The 21681-nt window shown below is 41.3% G+C and overlaps 1 protein-coding gene across 1 annotated transcript in view; it reads right to left on the bottom strand.

Moving 5' to 3' along the window:
- The window catches only part of MYOF (myoferlin), a 150332-nt gene that overhangs the window by 62446 nt on the left and 66205 nt on the right, over positions 1–21681 (bottom strand). The window contains exons 8-21 of the mRNA XM_036265292.1: positions 21459–21521; positions 21323–21373; positions 20085–20115; positions 19518–19633; positions 18685–18811; positions 17325–17428; positions 15335–15403; positions 15194–15237; positions 12484–12566; positions 10269–10307; positions 8893–9017; positions 7632–7748; positions 3615–3792; positions 2294–2418 (exon numbers count right to left, since the gene is read on the bottom strand). Of these exons, the coding sequence (XP_036121185.1) occupies positions 2294–2418; positions 3615–3792; positions 7632–7748; positions 8893–9017; positions 10269–10307; positions 12484–12566; positions 15194–15237; positions 15335–15403; positions 17325–17428; positions 18685–18811; positions 19518–19633; positions 20085–20115; positions 21323–21373; positions 21459–21521 (1272 nt within the window). The remainder of the gene's footprint in view (positions 1–2293; positions 2419–3614; positions 3793–7631; positions 7749–8892; positions 9018–10268; positions 10308–12483; positions 12567–15193; positions 15238–15334; positions 15404–17324; positions 17429–18684; positions 18812–19517; positions 19634–20084; positions 20116–21322; positions 21374–21458; positions 21522–21681) is intronic.

Raw genomic sequence — 21681 nt, 5'->3', positions numbered from 1 at the left:
CCTTATAAACTCACTGGGTTTTGTTTATTGATAGATACAGAAATAAATATACATATGTAGGTACATGTGTGGTGTGTAAGTTTGTCCACTTAGAAAGCCTAGAAGCAGTGACATCTATGTAGCAGTGAGCACTCTTGCTTTTCTATGCCTCTCCCTCTAAAAGGAGCCGGAGAAATGGCGATTCCAGGCTGGGGCAGGGCCAGCACGAGATAAGCCCAGAGCATATTATGTCACCTTGAGTGTCTGCCAACAGACAGACGGAGGGAGTGCCCACCATGCTCATCAAAAGTCCTCATCATGGAACGCCACCATCCTGTCCACATTAACATGGAATTAGAACACTTGGCCAATGGAGAAAGTGGTGAGAAGAAATATGAGAAAAAAAGCTGAATACCTGTCAGGGAGGAAAAATCTTCCTCTACCCTTCAAGATTCTTCTGGCTGGACTAATAATCAAATTACCATGAGACAGGTAAGCAGGAGAAAAATGAATTAAACATTAATAATATGTATACCTCCTATATACATGGGAGAGACCCGGGAACACAGAGTAACTCTCCAAAATGACAGAAGACATCACCGTAAACACCACCTTCAGCTAAGGAGGAAAGAAGATATTGGAGACGGAGAGTCAATGGTGGCAGGTTATCTATCAGGAAAGGCACAGACACGATGGTAAGACTGTTCTGCGGATTGAAGCCCAGTATTCTCCGAGCGAAGGCAGGCCTGGGACAGTGAAGGAAGCACCCTTAGAGACAGACATTTCCCTTACAAATGTAAGTGTTCTCTTGCAAAAGGTAACTTTTACTTGGTTTTCAGAGCCTCTCCTTAAAGTACTGTTTCTTAAATTAACCAGCCCCAAATAATCAATATCCAAAAGAAGCATATTTGGGGGTGGCAAACTCTGTTCCTCTTCATACTCAAAACATGATTAGACTAGAAGTATGATCAATTCTCCACCAATTCCTCAAAATGAGGGATTGGGAATTAATACCACAACCACACTGTGCATCCATTGTAGCTCTAGTATGTGAACAAATTGCTAAATTAATTTAAATCTAAAATTCTCCTTTATTATTGTTGTTGTACCACAAAACAAAATTTTTAGATTTTTCCATGTAGTCTTAGATCAGGTATATTCCAAGACCCCTAAATGTCTTGGTCCAGTTCTGACAGAGGTTGGATCTTAGAAAAAACCAATACTAATATAATTTGAAAATCAAAGCATTAATACCAGATGGATTTTATAGTGATACCTGATAGAAGTAACTTAGTATCTTTACCTCAATCATGTTCCGTTTCTCCTCATCAATGTCAGCGAGATGGGTAATTACTGATACCACATCCATGCAGCGTTTATCACAGTGAACCCTCAACCTCCAAAGAAGGAGAGTTTCTCTAGTCTACAGCAAGGGTGGAAAATGTCAGGCTCTGGTTCCTCTGAGCCTACCTCTTTCTACAACAGAGATTTTTACTACTTTAAATGTTTTTTTCTTTATTGATTTTAAAGAGAGAGGAAGGGAGAAGGAAAGAGAGAGAACATTGATTGGCCGCTTCCTGCATGTCCCGTGCTGGGGATCTGGCCCACAACCTGGGCATGTGCCCTGACCAGGAATTGAACCAGTGACCTCTTGGTGCATGGGTCAACGTTCAACCACTGAGCCATACCAGCCGGGTGAGATTTTTACTACTTTAACAGCAAAGTTCTAAGGGTTGCATATTTCTGTTGGAATGAACCATTCTCCACACCGTGTTCACATACAGATTGCGGTAGACTCTGTGAGCTGTCCCCCAGTTCAATATCCATCCTCTGTTCCACAATAAGAGAAGTTTTATCTGGCCATATGTCAGCCCAGGCATAACACTGCACTTCCCAACTCCCTTAAAGTGAGATGTGGCTATCGGACTGGATTCTGGCCAATGGAAAGTGAGAATAAATCAAGTGTGTGACTTCTGGGCCTTACCCTTCAAAGAAAAGACCTGTGTCATTTCCCCTTCTTTTCCCCTTCCTCTGCAGGGAGGGTGGGTGTAGCAGTGAGCTGCCTCTCCCATGAAAACAATGATAACTCCTTAGTGATGGCAGAGCAACAAGAGAGAAAGAGCTTGGGTCTCCAACACCACTGAACCTCCATATCAGCTTGGATCACCTACCTCTACAGTAGCTAAAGAAACTGCTTTCATCTTGCTTACCAGTATATTCTGAGGTCTTGTGTTACAGTAGCCTAGCCTGCATCCTAACTAATACATATTTCACTCTGTCTGGTGAAAAGAAAATGTAGAAAAGATAAACTTACCAGCCGTTCTGCTATGACTAAGAGAGTATTTACTGCATCCAGGCGATGACTAATATCTTCCCAATATGAAGTCAGGGTAACAACTGGCTTTGTGTGGGCCCAAGGCAGGTAATAATAGTAGTTCCCTAGTGTAAAACATTGAGGGTCAGAGAACACTGGACTCTTAAAATGAACATGTTTATTAAAGAGATGTGCAAACTGGGCTACTGTTTAATTGTATGCTTGGGAAATGGTCTGGGGTCGTTAGGTCCTTTAATTTTATTCAGTTAAGCAACTGAGGAATAGACAGAAAGTTCTTAATTATTCAGCCTATTTTGAAAACTCTCTAAAATACCCTGGTAAACAAAACACAACAATATTCAGGATTTTTAGTGGTTTAGGATCAAGTATCTGAACATCACTGGTGATTATATAACATAGTAGTAGAAAATATAGAGAGCATAGGAGATTCGACTGTGTGTGTCCCTGAAAACTGCTATTCTAAATAGATATTTTTGTTGGAAATGAGGCAAGAAAAAATAATTTTCTGTTTTTTAAAAGCATTAGCCGGATACATGGGATTTGATATTAAAGCTTTACAGCAATTAAATTGTTGGCCAATTTTTCTAGCACATTTTATATTTTAACACATTTGTACAAAACTAGGTAAAAACTATATGAAACTGTTGGAACATTTGATCAGAATTTCTCCCTCCCGTTTACTCTTAAACGACTTGTCAATAACTTTATTAGGGCATTTTCATACTTTGTCTTCTATTACGAATTATTTTATACACTAGAATGTAAGCTCCTTAACAGCAGGGACTGTTTCTCATCCATCTTTGTTCAAATACAGCTAATTAATGCTCACAGCAACTCTGAAGAAGATGAAGAAACCAACAGTTAGAATTCGGTGATGTGGCTAAGTTCACAGTGCTGGTGGGTGACAGAGCAAGGACCAGAAACTCGATTTTCCAGGCTCGAAGCCTGAGTCCCATACACGTTAACTCCTCGGGCTGAGTGACTGGGGCTGGCAAGGCAGAGGTGGGAATAGGCATGAGGTGCTTTTAGGGAGCCCAGTATTCAGCAAGTTGCCATCTTGTGACTCCACAAAACAGAGCCAGTGTTAAATTTGGGCATGGCATGGGGCATGGGGTTCAGCCCCTGGCAGAGGCCTGCGGCTTCTTTGGTTTGACTGGTCTTAAAGGTGCCTGTACTCCAGCCACCTCTCCTCCCCACTCAGGCTTTTCCTGTCCACTGAGCCTGTACTGGAGATGACGGCCGCCAGAGGGAGAGTACGCTGCACCACTCTAAACGTGACAGGACAGCATGTCCGTCTTACCATCAAATATGGCACGGCTGTACTGGGTGGTTGAGGCCAAAGGCTTACAGGTTGCGTCAAACTTGTTGCCATAGTTCCCAATGCTGACTTCAAACTGAATGGCCTCGCCAACATCTTGCAACATGGTGGCCGAATGGAACACAGCAGACAGGCTGTACTTTCGCCTTCGCTGATATTTCTGTAAAGTATGAGCAGACATTAGACTCGACAAAACTCTTTTTGCTCTAATTTACATGTAGACTGCTAACAAATATACTTCTAAACCTAATAATTAGTGTTGAATTAAATGCCAGTGAAGAAAGTTCTTGAATCTAGCAGTTTCCCTCGTACTCATATAAGTGGGCAAATATAGAATGTTCAGTGCAGCACTGAGTAGAGAAAAAATGAAAGCAATACAAATATCTATTAATAGCCCCTGGTTAAACAAATTATGTTACATCCATAGAAAGCAATGAAAGTTCAAAAAATATTTAGGTAGGTTCATAAGCGCAAACATGGAAAAAAGGTATTTAAAAGTGAACCCATTAAATATATAAATATATATATGAAGTATATTTTAATATTGGCATATGCACGAAGAAAGAAAGACCAGAATAATATAAATCAAGTTGTTAACAGTCATGTTGGGGAATGTAGAGAGAGTATGGTTAACTTTACTCTCTAACATACATTTTTAATTGTTTGAATTGTTTAAGTATTAATTTTCTAATCAGAAACAATAAAAACATTTCATGTCAAATTTAAAATGAAGTGAACTTGTTTTTCTGAAATAGAAATCAAATTTTCTTTCTTTTTTTCAGATTACTGGTTCACTGAGTGTATGTGTGTGAGGGAGTGTATGTGTGTGAGGGGGTGTATGTGTGTGAGGGGGTGTGTGTGTGTGAGGGGGTGTGTGTGTGTGAGGGGGTGTGTGTGTGTGAGGGTGTGTGTGTGTGTGAGGGGGTGTGTGTGTGTGAGGGGGTGTATGTGTGTGAGGGGGTGTATGTGTGTGAGGGGTGTATGTGTGTGAGGGGGTGTATGTGTGTGAGGGGGTGTATGTGTGTGAGGGGGTGTATGTGTGTGAGGGAGTGTATGTGTGTGAGGGGGTGTATGTGTGTGAGGGGGTGTATGTGTGTGAGGGGGTGTATGTGTGTGAGGGAGTGTGTGTGTGTGAGGGAGTGTATGTGTGTATGGACACAGAGCCCACCCACACTCAGTCCCTATCAGCCTAGCGGAAACGACCAGGAGCCCTTGAGGATTTCCTTCACGTGGGCACATACAGTCTCTTGGATTCACACTCTATCCCAAATCCTTGCTCAGATGGCTTCTCTCCTTCTTTATGGATCATACCCCTACTCATCGTTGCATCCTTCGGTCAAACAGAGCCATGCAGTGGTTTACATTGCTGTACTTGATTACGTTCTGGGCAGGCTGCCATTTAATACTGTCCGCGTCGAGAATGTGTTCCGGATCCCTGTTGGTACCATCTAGGTACACGCTGGCCCAGCTTAGGGGTGAGGGCAGCCATGGGCTCTATGCTCCATGGGTGAACTCGGGAGACCCACAGTGATAATGCTCAAATTTGCAATGACAAATTTCTCACCATAGCAAGTCTACTCAAAAGCCCCTGAAGTTCAGAACGCCCAGCTCTGCAGTCGGTCCTTCGGTCTGAGGTTTGGAGGCCACATGGCTATCACACTTCAGCATATAATCAGTTTTTGGTGTTGTATTTGTTTTTCCCGTTGTTACCTTGCTACCAGTTTGTGTACCATAATCTAAGCAGCAAAGAAGTGATACCTTTCACCTCTAGGAAGCTAATAAAAATTAATTGATCCCCTGTAAGATATATATTAACTGATTTTTCTTCCCTTCCTTATTCATCCATACCAGGGCCTTTCATGTATAAAATGGAATCTATTTTTCTTTTTTTTTTGGTATGTGCCCCTAGCGGGAACCGAATCTAGGACTCTCTGGTCCGCAGGCCAACGCTTCAACTGCTAAGCCAAACCGGCCAGGGGTTATAAAATGAATCACAATCATGGTGAGGACTTCCGGTTTGTATGATGCAAGAATGTGGTCATCCATTTATAGTACTCAGACAACTGTTTTTGAAATTTTGCGGGGTGGTAAAACACATATAATGTAAAATCCATTAATCCTAGCCATTTTAAAGTGTACAATTCAGTGGCCCAAAACCCAGGCATGTGCCCTGACCAGGAATCAAACTGGGACCTCTCAGTCCATGGGACAATGCTCAATCCACTGAGCCACACTGGCTGGGCATACTTTTAACTTCTCAAGGACCATTTTAAGAATGTCTGACAGTGACGGCACCTTATTATCTTGAAGAACCCAGGACATCCCACAGTTACAAGATCTCCATTTTGGTTAAAGGAGTTTTCAACGTTATATAATTGAAACCTACAATAGGATTTCATCAGAAATCAGACTTTGAAAGTCTTTCTAAAACATTGGTTAGTAACCTTAGTTGCTTGTTGAATAACCTGCGGAGCTTTGAAATATACTTATATCTGAGCCCCACTTCCCAAGATTCTGCCGGGCATTGTGAATTTAAAAGCGTCCCTACCTTAGTCCACTGTCACTTTGGTAGCAAGGGGCTTGGGGGACTTTTGTCATTTGTTAGGAGTCCCCTTAACAGCCCACAACTAAGCCCCTAAACAATTCATGGTTCAGGAATGTTGTGAAAACTCTGGATTTGGTTTGAATTGTGTGAAAATATAAAGTAGAAAGTTATTTGTATTAGTCAGAACTTATATATGTAGCATAACTTCTGTTTTTGTAAACCATTTGGATGATATCAGAGAAGGAAAGAAGCAAAAATAGAAAACATAATTTGGGGCTGAGTCAGGGCCAAGAAAAAAGTGATCAGTTAATGGAACCATCTGCTGGGAACAGGGAAGGTGCATGAGGAGGCTGTGTGGGAGCAGGGATGCTACCTCTGGCTGGGTGACTCTGCCTGCATACCTCCACCAGCCACGATTCCTAGAACTCTCTGGATTTCCCCACAAATGACTTGCAGACACCTGCAGAAGCCCTGATAGGACCCTTACCCTGGAGGCTCTGGGCTCTGAGACAATAATTCAGGCTTCTAGCCACCACTACAACTCCAACAGAGCAGGTACACACGTACAACTCCAACAGAGCAGGTACACACGTACAACTCCCAACAGAGCAGGTACACACTGTGCAACTCCCAACAGAGCAGGTGCACATTGTAAGCAAGTTGCTCAAGATAGAGCAGCACCTTGGGCCACTTTGCAAGTCCAGACTCCAAGAGGGTGTCCCATCTGCTTACCTGGCCCAAAGCAAGGAGTAGTGCACCTGAGAACCCAGCCCTTCCCCCAGCTCTTTCCCACTTCCCCTGTGCCCTCAGAGTTCAAAGAATGGAGAGAAGAAGGAACAATCAACCCCATTTAGGGAAGTCCAGAGCCTTAGCTTTTGTTAGGGCCCTCCCTTAGGAGCCTTGGACAAACTGCCTACAACAGAGAAAGTTAAAGCATGTAAATGATGGTCTATTGGACAAAGATGGTGTTCCTTCCTCTTTAGGTCGTTGGGGCTCTCCTGATCAGCAACGAGCAGGGCACTGCACTTTGTACATGGAGTTGGTATAGGGTAGAGATTCAGAAGTGAATTTGGGCAAGGGGTGAGTATTGTCAAGCAGAATAAAGGGTGGCAGGTAATAGCTCTTGAAGGTGGCTGTAAGCCAACAAGGCATGGAACATTAAGGGTCAAGGAGACTGTATGTCAAAGGAAATTACCCAACTTGTCTTCTTTGGTCTGTTTACTAAATATGGCTGGCAACTGGTGGTGAAACAAGTCTCATGGCCCCGACGGGGCTGTTGTAGTTAGGTCAAGAGGGTGTTGAAGGGCACTTGCTATGACTCAGGTCTCTCTCCGACTTCAGTCCCTGGATGTTCCCTTCAGGGTTTGCTCAGGCAGGCCAGGACTAGCTATCCCACCACCAGGCCTCTAAAACATCTTTTCTGTACGAAGCATTATACACGCTCCAACATTTACCTCAACAACCAGCAGGTCATCATTTGAAATGGGCTGAAGCTTTTTATCTGGAGGTGTCTTTTCAAGAAGAGTGCTCAATTCAACCAAGATTCTGCCTCTGTAGGCAACTCCTTCTCCCTGAAAGGCAACAATACAGGATTATTCCCCGAGGTATGAACAGCAGCAGAAAGAACAGTCTCTCCACTATGGCTAATCCAGCTACAAACATTTCTCCTTCCGCAGCCTTAACCCCCCAAATGAATCAGTCAGTAACACTCTCTGCTGGATTTAGGTCCTTGGTATCTGGAGAAAAAAAAGAGCCAGCGACTTCAGGTAGCATCCCAAAGAGAGCCTGGGAGTCGGGGCCAAAAGGGATCTTAGCCATGACTGAGGCCGAGGCTTCTAAGGATCCAAAGGGCTTCTGGAGGCTGGAGGGTGGCAGTGGAAGGGGCTGAGTCTCCTCACCCCCCTTCAGGAGAGCAGCTCTGAGTTTATCTGCAGTAGCGTGGCTCCTTTTCTCCTCTTCACAGAACAGGAAGGCTGCCATGTTGGCAACCAGGGCAAGTCTCAGAGTAGCCGGGAAGTGAAGGAGGAAGATGTTTGGGGTGCAGCTGAGTGTGAGGATGAATGTCGGATACTCCTCCCACCATGCCCAGCAGTGTTGGCCATAGACTCTTCTGGAGAGGAAAAGAAGGCTCCACTTCCACAACCAGTCCTCTGCCCTCCTCTTTCTAGGGCTTTTTCTTTCTACCTCCTTCTGGGTTTGGGAGCTAACTAAAAGATATTACTTCACTTCTAATGCAATAAAAAGGTCACTTCCAATCTCTGGGCCTCTATGTCCTTACCTACAAAAACAGAGGTTGGATCAGATCAGATAGTAAAGAGTTTCATCAGGCATGTCACCTCCAGTCATTTTGGTAAATTCCTAGAACGTGGCATTGAACAAAATTCTGAGGCAGCACATTTGCTTATTAGCAAAGAGAACCAGCATTGGTTATTGACATCTGTTCTACAAACAGGAGTAGGGGAATGGCCATGCCAAGCATGCGTTTGCAATGACCAGATCAGATGACCTCCAGGATCCTTTCCTACGCTTGCATTCTAAGACTCAGGAGCATGAGACTTCTGTCCTTCAACACTTGATTAGCTGTGTGCTGGGTCTATGTGTGTGAGTGTGTGTATGGGGGGAGGTCCCCTAAATAGGAGACTTAATTACAACCATCATAAGAAGGAATCTCATTAATAGTGCTCACCAACAACAGATCTTAATTGAGAAACTAACCTTTCCAGTATTTAGCTCATCGTAGGGGTCTGGGAATCCTGTGTACTCTCTGGGGCTTCCGTAGAGGTTCAAATAACAAGGTCCAAATGTTGGAATGAAGCCCACTTCTGTTTCTCCTGTATTTGCTGAGAGAGAACACCATCATTAGGTTTTAGGCTTTTTAACACTCAATCTGTTGAAATAAATATTAGTTATTAGTTAGCTGAGTGAGACTCTTTTCCTCCACTTTGTGAGTTAGTTGTATTAGTGGAAATTATAAGCACTTATGAGACTTGCCATGTTTCCCTTTTCTTATTGCTATAAAATAAAAACATTCTGTAGTTCAAGTAAACACATTATCCTCTAAACAGATGTTATTCAAATGAAAGAATAATAAGACTTTCAAGATGATCTTCACATTTTTTGCAAGTTTATAATTGGCATCTTATTAAACATGTCATTGGCAATTGGGGTAAAGAATATTGTTTTGGGAAGTCACTTAAATGATATATAGCAGATGAATTTTGTTCCATAAAATGTCATTTAGTTACAAGTTAAAATATATAAGAGATTTAAAAATTTTATATGTAGCAATGAACTGTCTGCCTGTGGTTATAAGACCACATGATATTTATAAGAAACGCAAAGTCCCCATTCACCACACTCTGTCTTTGATGAACAACCGATGTGCTTCTTATTTCCGCTACTTGGTCTTAGCAAGACTACTCCCCAGTGAGGGGCACTGTTAGGAAATAGCAGGAGTCAAAGGGAGATTGTGGAGAAATGCGGGGAGATGTAAGAGCTGCATGGGCTTGAGAGAGGACAAACCTCTCTAAACCTCAGCGTCCTCATCTCTGAGGAGAACGACATCTGCCCTCGGTGAGTTGCGATGGTCAAGTATGACAGCCTTGAGCAAACTTGCAAAGAATGGCAAGAGCTGTGCCAACCAAAGGACAGGTTACGATCCCTCGTATTTGGAAGACGAAGACCTTCCAGATACAAAGTGGAAAAGAGTCAGCATCTTCCAACCTAGAGATCTATGTTGAAAGTGGGGGGAAGTTATTTCATACATTTCAAACAATTGATATAGTGCCCTTTATCTCTGTGTATTGAACATAAACAACAATAAAAAAATGTTATATCTCACAAAGGGTTATTTACAATGAAGCCAACAGAATGGTTTGCATCTAGAAAACATGAGACACGTAGCAATGCCTGGTTGCATGCCTGTTTTAAGCTTAAGTCACGCAGGACAACTATATAGCACTGATACAAAAATTACTTTGAAGACAACAAAATGTTAAAAAAAGATTCTCAAGGCAATCAACTGATAAAGTCTTAATAAGATGATAGCAAACAGGAAGTGCTAAAAGACAGCAAAATTACAAAGCAAAAACCTGTGTACGATGCAGCCCCAGATCCCGAAGATGAGAAATCTACATAGTAAAAATACAATTGGTTAAACAACAAGAAAAACACATCATTGAAAAAGCCAGTGAAAATGTTACCCAAATCCAGTGCTGGGTAAGTGGTTTAGGAACACAAGAAAAATCCCAAATTCAGACCCAAGCCACATAATCTCACCAGTTAAATGCAAAATGACTCAATACTTTGTGACAACATGAAATCACCCCGTCTCTCCAGTCCCAGGGCCACCAGGTATCTGAGAGGAGTCAGCCTCTCACCGCCACAGGCGACCTGGTGACGTCACCAACATTCCATGTTTTTAATAAAATGTTTACTTGTCTTATGTCTGGCTTAGTTGGGACCAAGGCCAGAAAAACCAAGTAATGTCATCTGAATCTGTATGAACAAAAGCCTGTAGTTTGTGGTACATTATTTCTTTTGGGAAGATGCCTGTTGCTTGTTGTTATTTGGAGACCCTATAACAGACTGTCTGGAGGGCCTGCATGAGAGAAGACCTCAGAGACAAGGGCTAAAACAGTAAGAATTTTTGTTTTTATGGATAAATGGCTATTACCACCATATCCCTGTGAGAGATGTTTGTTTTAATATTTCTTGAATAATTATCTTTAGGTAATTATTTAATGACTTCTTGCTAATGATAAATGAATTTAATAATTTTTACCCTCCTTCCATATACTTATAGCATGATTTTAAATTACTCCTTTGGTTACCTTTAACCCATAGATTTAATCTAGTCTTTCATAATTCTTTATTGAACCAATGATTTCATCCAGTCTTTATATCTAGATCCCTCACTTGATAAGAGGCTAGTAGCCTACCTACCTTTCCCCTCCCCTCCCCTCCCCTTTCTTCTTTCTCTCTAATCTCTATCTTCTGTGCTCTCACTTTTACATTGTATTGGGCAATGAAACGGACTTTCTGTTTAGAGCTTTGACTACAGGCTTAATAAAAAATTAAAAAAACAATTACAAGTGCTTACATTATAACAACCATATAAAAAAAAGTGTCCCCCAATTTTTTTAAAAAAAATGTGTACTATTCAAAATACACATTCTGAATAATTATAAATTCCAATGGTTTAAATCTGAAAAGAAAAAAACATCAATTGAGGTGTCAGCTGTTAAGTGTGTATATATTTTGGGGGACACCTTGTATTATTCTCTGCAGAGAAAAGGAGAATTGTGATTACATTTCCTTTGTTATTCACAGTTCCAGCAGCATAGTTCCCTGTGCCACTCGGCAGAGAGTGTTCAGATGAGATCTCTCTCTTCACTTCTACCATTTGCTTAAAATAATGCCACGTGTGACTTTATATTTGGACTATATCTTCTTTGTTCGGCTCTTTGTTTTCCTTAGAATTTCTAATTGCCTTTTTCCTTCTTGAGAGAGGAAATCTATAGCTTCTTCACCATATCTATATTATCTTCCAAATTCTTATTCATACTTGAATAAGCTTTCCCAAGACAAAATCTTGTCTCAAATTCTCTCACTTTACTCAATATGTTTAATCTCTTAGCACTTACAAGATTTTTTTGTTATTTCTATTTAGGCAACAAAAAATAAGCTGCTGCTATTATTAATGTATAACACTAAATTTTTTCTCTTACCATCTTAATTGTTCTCCTTCATTCTCTATTATAGTTTCTGACATATGCACAGAACCATAATGTCAGGTATAAGCAATAAGTTCTCAGTATAGAAAACAAGAAGAAAGTATACTGGCAATGGATGCCTGTGAGCATGAGATGCATGAAAGTGAAATACACAATCTCTTAGGGAGCAGAGATTACATGATTCATTGCCATCTGACCTCCTTGTTCCCGCCAAGGAAATCAGTCAAGAAAGGAAATATTATTTTATATTTGGGTGGAATTGTTTCAATGCTGCTCTAAGAACTAAGGTGCTAAGCACTCTGTATTGGAACTCAAAAATTTATAAAACAGCTACTGGGGAAAAGTTTTTAGATGAGAGCAAGAAAGCTCAGATCTTCAAACTGTTAGTTGCCTTAATTATTAATTACTGATAAGTTATTTTGCTGGTCATCACCCAAACATCCCCGAAATGGTGCACTAACTCATCACATTCGACTTTTAAGAAACCAAGTCCATTGCCAGGCAGCTACCCCAGTTTGTTCCGTTAGAAGTTCTGTCCCCGGTCTTGTTCCAGCCCTGCTGAGTGACTTACCTTCTACTTCCCCACCAGAGGCAGCAATTTTGGAGAGGTATAGATATGTTGTTCCAACTACATCATTTTTGGTAAGACGGTCCCTATATAAAAGAACAGGTTAAGGCCTCCACCTATGAAAATGTATCTTCATTTCAACAATAAAAAGATAGAGTTGGAAAAGACCCTCGACCTCAGAAATCACTGTCCAGTGGGCCTCAGCTTTACTGCCCTTAAAACAAATCACTTAGAAGCCCCCCACTCTCATCTCAATCTCTCCTATGCAAGCTTTTGAGTCACTAAAAGCAGAGGGGAGAACAAGTCTGCATTTATAATGGGCATATTTCCTAATTGATTCTGATGCAGATGGTCCTCCAACCATCCTTTAAGAAACAATGATCTAGTCGGATGACTCATTTCAGCTATGAAAACAGAGTTTTACAGAGCTCATAAGCTTTGCCTATGGCCACACTCAATACCATTGTCATAAAATGAATGACTCAATTATAGGCACTTTACAAATTATTGTACTGTCATTATATTACATAGAATAATTGCATATCTTATTTTATCACATTCATACAAATTACTATGATGGTTTAATAACTACAATGGGCTACATCTAAGGGTCCTTCATAGGAAGAATAATTTTTCTTCAATTCAATTCAAATATTCATTGAACACCACCGTGTGACAGATGCTATTTTTCCGACTACAGGTGCTTGCCTGGAGCCTAAGTCCTATTATCTATATGGTAGGGAAAATTTGCCCATTATAATTATATACGACTCTGTATCTTTCCATGGGTATCTTAGTCTGTGAGCCTAACTCATGAAATGCTCTCTGGCTGGGCACACAGTAAGTGTAAAAAATAAGGTTTAGATTAATAACACCCCCTTTGTTTAATTCCTCCTCTTCTTTGTCCCATCTAGTGGCACACCCACTCTGAAGATTAGGGCCCCATGGGGGGAGGAGAGGCTCAGTATTTTGAGGAAAGATTATACTATAACATTATATACATAGTATTATTATATATGATATACAGGATCTGACAAAAGTAGGTGTACAGTTGTTTGTATGGAAAATAATACAATAATTAATAAACAGTAATACAAGAATAAACTGTTTCGGATACTCACAGCTATAAACCTACTTTTGCCCCACTTTGTATGTTATAATATAATATGACACATTATATAGTGCACAATAACATTAGGATATAGAAGATAACTAATTAAACACTGCTGGCATGAGAGCTTGCACCTCTTCTGTCTATCCAGAAGAGTCTAGATTAAATTTAAAGAATCCTTAGTTTTCCTTCCAGGTGTTGTGTAAATATCCTATACAAGGTATGTAACCTAAGACCTGGATCCAAGAATCCCCACTTAAGAGTCTCTCTGTGCATCCTAACCTGCACTATTGCTTTGGAGAGGGCAGACTAGGTCAGGAAAAACAAAACAGAACACCCTGCATTTGTAGTGACCACAGGCAACTCTGAGATGGCTCAATTGGCAATTAGCCCGCTGCAGAGCCTGTAGGCCAGAGTGGTCAAATCAGCTTTGCAGGGTTCAAACCCACACTCCTGAGGGCTCCAGAGGCCCCTGGAGCACCTTGACAATGTCACCTGAAGGTCCTAAGTGCCTTAAAACTAGCTAGCATTCATTGGGAAGGACATTTTGTCCTTGGGCCCCTTCTTGGCTTCCAATGAACTGATGTGGTCATTGAACAAAATTATGCCTTCTTTCCCCTTCCCAAAGTGCCCTCGTATCAAGAGGGCACTGACAAGAAAGTTAAATACATTTGGCTAATGGAGAAACTAAGGCCGGACAGTAGGAGGCCCAACTAAATAACTGTCCAAGTGATTGTGGGCAAGTTACCTCTCTGAGCTTCAAGTTTTCATCTGTAAAATGAACTCATAATGGTCTCTATTCAGTAGCGTTACTCTAAAGACTAAACGGAGACCTGGCCGGTTTGGTTCAGCGGTTGGAGCATCGGCCTGTGGACTGGAGGGTCCTAGGTTCGGTTCCCGCTAGGGGCATGTACCAAAAATAAATAAACAAATAAAAATAATAATAAAAAAGACTAAGTGGAATGATGTAAGTAAGGCATGAGGCACAGCACCTGACATGTAGTAGTGCTAGGAAAACAGTAGCTAACATCATAATAAACACTGACAATGATGATGATGATGATATTGGCCATTTCCACTCTCTGGGAGCTCAAGACTGCTAACTGAATGCTCCATCTAACTAGAACACACCCAGGAATGGTCTCATTGTGGCCGGTCATTGCTAGGAGGTTAGGCTTGTAAAAATTCCATCAGAACCTTTCAATAAATTTACTGCATTCAGAGAGGTAGTTCTGTTCATTTTCCTTTCTAACAATAAAAATAACAAAATGTTTTTGTGATTCTTCTCAAGAAATGGTTTACTCCATTTCTGAGGTCTATTTTAGACAGCCTAATGGTGTTTAATTCCTTATTTTGGGCATTTTCAGATCATTTTTTCTTCTCTGTTTATGAGCAGTTGAACTAAGATATTCAAAACTTTTCTGCAACAACACTATTATTATTTTTTTAAAAAACATTCAATTCTAAGAACAGTTTATTCCTTCCCTCTGGAAGAAAAGCAAATATACTAAAATGTAAGAGGTAATCCAGAATAATGTTCTTTAATATCCAAATATTTAATTCTTTATTTTTGAATTGGACACAAGTACATTTTTAACTCACCAGTCATATACCGTTAGTTTTATTTTTTCACACATTGAAGGAAACTGTTAAAAAGAAATAGAAAAAACAAAGTTTTTTTTTCTCAATTTATTCAGGAACTATTAAAGTATTTACTTTTTCTGAAAGAAAAGAAAGTCAAACCTTGATCTGAAGATTAACGATTTGATTCCACTCAGGGTTTGCATTTTTCTCAATTATATTTGTGCAAACCTATAAAATCATCAAAGCAAAACGGTTAAGTATTCAAGTTTCTAATTTCTAAAAGTTTATAATATATGCATAGTAGATTATGACTCCAGAAGTTTACTTATAAGTTATGTACTTAGTAACCTGATTAACCTGTTAACCAGGGAATTCCCTTTTTAATTACGCAGCATATAATGGGCGCGAACTCTTTCACTAGGACGTGTAAACACATCCCACTCGGTTAACAGGTTAAAGTTTCTTTTTCTTGATAATGGGTTGGTAAAGTATGAATTGGTTTGTTTCCAATTGCCAGATTTCTAACATTGTGCTGGTATAATGATAGAAGATTAATGTTTATTGAGCACTAATTACATACTACCTAGTAAGCATCTCCAACTAGCTCCTGCCCCGTCTTTCCATCACTGTTCACCAGGTGGCTGAGGCTTACAAGAAAGTCAGCCGCCTCTCTCCCCATCACATGCCTCATCCAGTCCATCAGTACATCCTGACAGCCTTACCTTCATGTGGACCCTGATCTGCCCCACATGCCTGCCGTTGGCTCCTCCCTGGATCTTCACGTCCTCTCCTGCCTCCTCATGTTCATGTCACTTCCCTGTATACATCCTCTATGAGCTCCCAGTTACACTTCGAATAAAGTCCAGATCCCGCCTCTGGCTGTAAAGCCCTGCTGCCCACCACCCACATTTCTCTGACCTCATCTCTTAGTTTTTCCCCTCGCTTGCCACTCCAGCCTCCTGGATATTATTTGGCTGCAAATGAGATTCCTCTTTGGGGCCTTTACCTCTGCTAGTCCCTCTGTCTGAAGGTTCCCCTACTCCCCACCCCAGATCGCTGCATCATCCAAGCCTCTGCTCAAATGTCACTTCCTCAAAGGTGTGCACGTGATATCCTGGCTAAATACCCCTTCAATCCCCACACCAGTCACTTCTAGTCCCCTGCTTCCTCTTCGGTGTAGTACTTAGCACTATATTCAGTTACTCGTGAGCTTGCTTGTTGTTGTCCCTTCTGTTCCAGAGCAAGCTCCACGAGAGCAGTGACTGTCTGCTCACTTCCATACCCCAGCACAGGGACAGTATCTGATTCTAAATAGGCGCTCGATGATGACTTCTTGAATTAACGAACATTTTCAACACTCCTATGAGAATCTTATTCTCCCCATTCATATTTCAGAGGTTGAGACTCAGAGCTTAAGTCTTAGCTGCCGATGGAGTGGGGTAAAATCTGAATATAAATCAGGCCTCATCTCACTCCAGACCTCAGGACTTTTCGGCCGCTCTCCACTGACTCTTCTAGGAGATAACACCCAGTCCATGTGTGTTTGCCAAATCTCACTTTTGTAAGTAAATGGTTCGACTACATAGGAAATTCTAGTTTTTCATGCCTAAATTGTCCATGATGGGTGTTACTCTACTGTGGAATCCCACTCTCCAGTCTTAGACAACATCTGTAGGCAAAGTGGTGGTTACAGGTGTTTTTTACACCAAGAGTCCCCCAGTCTAACTCTCCAGTTTGAGCAGCTCTCTGGGGCATGGGACGTAGGAAACATGACAGGAGTGGGCAGCAGGGCACCGGGGGGCCAGACTCCAGGACATTTACCAGGATTATTACTACTGGTTAGGGAGCTTGCCTAAGATTAACATAATGCTTGGGAAATAATCCAAAGAATTCAGTGGTAGCTTTCGCAATTTTAATTTTTAAAAAGACTGAACTTTCCAATTTGAGTCCTGCATACTTTCCACTCCAAAATAAACCTGGGGAGAAGTCTAGCATGTTCAGACTCAGATAATCTGTGTTCCTGCAGGGTGCCCAGCTCATCAGGGGGTCACTTCAACAAAGAATTAGCAGGAATTCACTCCAAGGGGAAGCACAGTGGTTTATATAGTGTTTATTTCTAGAGGCATCTGCATTTAGATCACGTACAAACCTTTTTTCCAGCAAAGGAAACTTCTACAAAGGGATCCACCAGGTTCTTCTTATCTGCATTGCCCCCAAATATTTCCTTCACTGTCTGAGAGAAGGCATCGTCCACTGGAAAGTGACATGTCACATGGCAGAAATTAAATCTGATTCTCTTAAAAGAATTAGAAATCACTCAACAAAATTAAAAATATTCTCCTATACATGAACACAGTTGCAACAAAAATTGTTCTCAAAAGCAGCATTATATTGCAGAAATCCTTGGTGACTTAGTTGAGAAAGAAAATGTTTTCTCCCAACAGAGTTCTAAAATCAATAGGAGCACCTTGAAAAGTAAATTGATAAAATATTATGTTGAGAATCAATCATTTATTGAGGAAAATGCAGAAATGAAAAGTTCATTCAGGGAGGAAAAGAGACAATTCTCAAACTCAGGCCTGGTTTCAATTTGGAAAAGGTGCTGTAGGCCAAAATGATAATAGGCCTAATTTTTTTCAGGGAAATTTGACATAATCATAAATAACACATTTAATCAATTATAAACAGCAGATCTCTCTGTTTTAACAAACTCAAAAGTGAAGAGAGATCAATTAAACAGGTAGAAATTTTAATGTGAGCTTTAATTTATTTATTTCATTTCAGATATTTCTAAGGAAAAGATTGTATGGGAGGCATTACAGGGTCTTTAAAAAGGGAGGGGGTGTTCCCAGGAAATATAGCCAATCCCAAAGAGATCCAGGGCCTGAGCAGTGGGCATTGTCCCCTGGGAACTTGGAAAGCAGTCCTCTGTCCCAGGGTCCACCAGAAGGCACTCAGACTAGGCCAAGCAGAGAGGATGCTGGGGCCTCGGCAACGACATTGGACTAACTGGACCAGTCTCTATGACTCTTAAATGCTTCCAGTCTCTTAATACACATATCTCACAATATGATAGTGACAGACTCTTACTTATTGACATTTAACCACCCTTTGCTCAGCCATTTGTAATAATCCGATGACAAACACATTTATTTGTTTATAAAATGTCACATTTTCATTTGGGATGAAAGGAGTTGGAAGTGCTGAGTGCTGACCTCCCTTTTGTATTCTCTAGAACAAAGAGAAGATATGGAACATTGAAGAAAGAAGGGGTGGAACAGAATGAGCCAAAATGCTCAACACAAACATGTATCAGTGATCAACTGGTTGCCTCATGAGCCAGCCCTGGTAGCTTGCAACGGGGCCAGAAGGAATGAAAATAAGTTCAAGAAGGCCTTTAAGAAAGAAAAAACATGTGCTAGGGAGCACCAATCTATTCAGAGTATGATTCTAAAACATCTAATCATTAAGTAGCTGATAAATCTGGGGTGGAAGAAATCAATACGTACTCTGGGGGATGTCCTCTGCGCGGTAGATTTTCAGCAAGAAGGTCACCCACCGTAGGGCAATGCCAGCAGGGAGTAACAAATTACTCTCCACATCATCAGTGTCGTTATCACGGTCTTGTTTCTCAGGCTGTTGGGGACACATGATAACAAATTATACACACAAAAAGCAGCGCTTGTAAGAACCCAAACTGATGCTTGTAAAACCACACCAATCAGAGCTGTTTCCACTAGGATTTCCTCTTTCAGGCTTAAGAGTTCAACCACCAATTCGACAAAACTGCTCTACAAAAATCAATGTGCATATATTTCTTCAATCAATACACCATAAGAAAATAATGTGTTCTGTAATTTTATGAGCACCAAATAGCAGAGAGAGGAGGGAGAGGGAGAGGGAGAGGGAGAGGGAGAGGGAGAGGGAGAGGGAGAGGGAGAGGGAGAGGGAAATCCCAAAATTCTTCTGATTTCTCTCTTGGTTTCTCACTATTGGGTTTGCTGCCCAAGTTCCTAGATGACAACTGTCCTTTTAGGTGGCAATGGATGATTCTGCAATTGAGCTATGCTCTGTAGATAAAATCATGCAACAAAGTCTTAAAAACGCACACATCTGTACTGAATGAAAAACCCACACAGACACCAGGAAGGCATCTAAGTGAGCCAGAAAATAATTCTGCCGTGAAGAAAAGAAAAGCTTCTGAAAAACAGGAGGAATTGGAGGTTTGGAATTATTAATTAGAAGCTGTGCCCCACTTCTCAAATACTGGTGCTCACTTGCTTAACCCTTGGTTCTATTTTTTAGTGAAAAAATATAAATGACAGAAAACGTAGGGGCTCACAGGGGGCTCGTCTCCGGTTCCCAGGACAAACATGCTGACTTTCATGTAACCTTTAGCACCCGAGCTGGCATCTTCGGGGTCATTGAGCAGAAGCCATTTTCTCATGACAGCATGACCTAAGACAAGAAAGGAGGAAAAGGACAAGCCCACTTTAAAGAGAAGCTGACAGGTCCATGATTCCATCTGCTGTAAGCTAAACAAATGTTTCCTCTATGGTGTCATCAATGACACCCCAGATTCCCCAGATGAGTGTCTATATTAATGTCCTCCACCCCAATCCTTCCCGTGTGTGACCCAAACAAGGCTCTCTAAGTTCTATTAGTGGGTTTCATTTGATTTTGATAAGATCAAAATGTCCTCATAAAACAGAGAAATTACCTATTTGTGAATATTAAGGTAATTACCATTAGATTTTTAAAAGTGAAATCCCTACTAAGCTACTATTATTCAGTCCGCTAAGTATCTTTCCCCCTCTTCAATCAAGAAAAATAATATTTTTCATTCCTTGATCCTCCAAATTTTCTTGATTCCCAGAATCTTCCAGTTCATGGAAAGAACATTGCTTACCAGGTTCATCATAAACAAATCCAACATCAATCTAGGAAAAAAATAATTAAAGGAGTTTAAATAGATTTTAAAATCAGTTTAGTCACTTCAAATAAACCATCATTATTATATTTAAATATAATGTTCCTAACTAGACAAATTTTGGGGAGACAACATTTTCATCCTATCCCCTCTGTATCCTCAATGCCTTCCTTGCCTGATGCACGGCATATAGAAGAACCTCAATCCATCGTTTTTGAATGAATGAGCTAGTCTGAGAGCTGGAAGGGACCATGAAAGTAGGGGGACCATGGAAGTAGGGGGACCATTGTGTTCCTGTTTGCTGGGGACTTTCCTGGTAGCTCAGAAGTTTCACGTTCTGTGAAACCCCTCACTCCCAGGCAAAACTAGACTGGTGGTTACTTCACAGGAAGTCACCTGGCCCAACTGCCTACCCCATACAATTCTCCTCCAACTAATGCTAATATTAATATAACCATTGATTGGACATTTTAATGTGCTAGGTGCTGTGCTAGATGCTTACTGTATTCTATCTCATTTAGTCTTCACAATGGCCCCATTTTACAGATGGAGAAACTACGGATCAGAGAAGTTGACATGTGGCTGGTAGTGGCAGGCAGAGTATGAACACAGGTCTGCTGACCCAGATCATCCTCTAGGACTCTCATGACTGCAAGCTCCTTCCTTTGAGATGCAGCCCATCTTATGTAGAATAGCTGGGAAGGCACCAAATATGTGTCCTTAATTCTTTTGTGCGTTACTTGGAAAAGCACCCTGATTCTCATCCCTAGCTTGTCTTGCCTTTCATACTCCAGATTTATAATAACTGGTTTTGTAGATGGCGCTCTCGGGCCACTGGTAAGTGGAGCTGTGTGATGAGCTTCTTGCCATTAAGCACCCCTTCCTTCTGTAGCAGTGTGTTGGCTTCCACCACAGCTAGAATGCTGGGAAGGGTCCTGAGGTGGCAGCTTCAAGTTATCTTGCTTGAGGGTGCTGCTAAGTATTGTACTCTGGAAGCAGACTACACCCGAGGACACTCGGCTGGTTTCTGGCTCCTGGGGCACTCATGTCCTGCTGGTATTCCAGCCCTCAGCAAGGATCATGGCATCGATCCCTGACACATAATCTTAAGATGTCACCAAGATGGGCATCCTGAGACCAGGCCAGGAACCTGGTTCTTCATTATGAAAGTGCCCACTTTTGATGTAAGTTGAATGAAACAGACAGTTGACACCCACCTTAAATTCCCCCATCAGACAATCTGCCCGCAAAGAATGGGAATTATAAACCTGGAAGAAAGCAGAACAGTGGAAAGATTATTGGCTTTATCTGGCAGATAGTGGGCACAACCTGCCTACTAGGTGGCCCCCTTACCCGAATGCTGATGATCTCATCCATCAATTCAGAAGGGGTTATGTGGACATTGTAGAAAAATAACTGTCAAAACAAAGAGAAAAGTGTTTGAATGTTAGCAGGAGTGGACTCAGGCTTGGTGCAGAGGACACAATAATTTTGAGGGCCCTCCCAAAAATTATAACTCATAAACCCCAAATTGGATTTGACCATGTGAACACACTGCAGGACCTGAGAAAAGGCC

The sequence above is a fragment of the Molossus molossus genome, unplaced genomic scaffold, assembly GCF_014108415.1.
Source record: "Molossus molossus isolate mMolMol1 unplaced genomic scaffold, mMolMol1.p scaffold_m16_p_17, whole genome shotgun sequence".
In the NCBI taxonomy this organism is placed as follows: domain Eukaryota; kingdom Metazoa; phylum Chordata; class Mammalia; order Chiroptera; family Molossidae; genus Molossus; species Molossus molossus.
The sequence above is the reverse complement of the archived record's forward strand: the minus strand, read 5'-3'. Positions and strand labels throughout refer to the sequence as shown.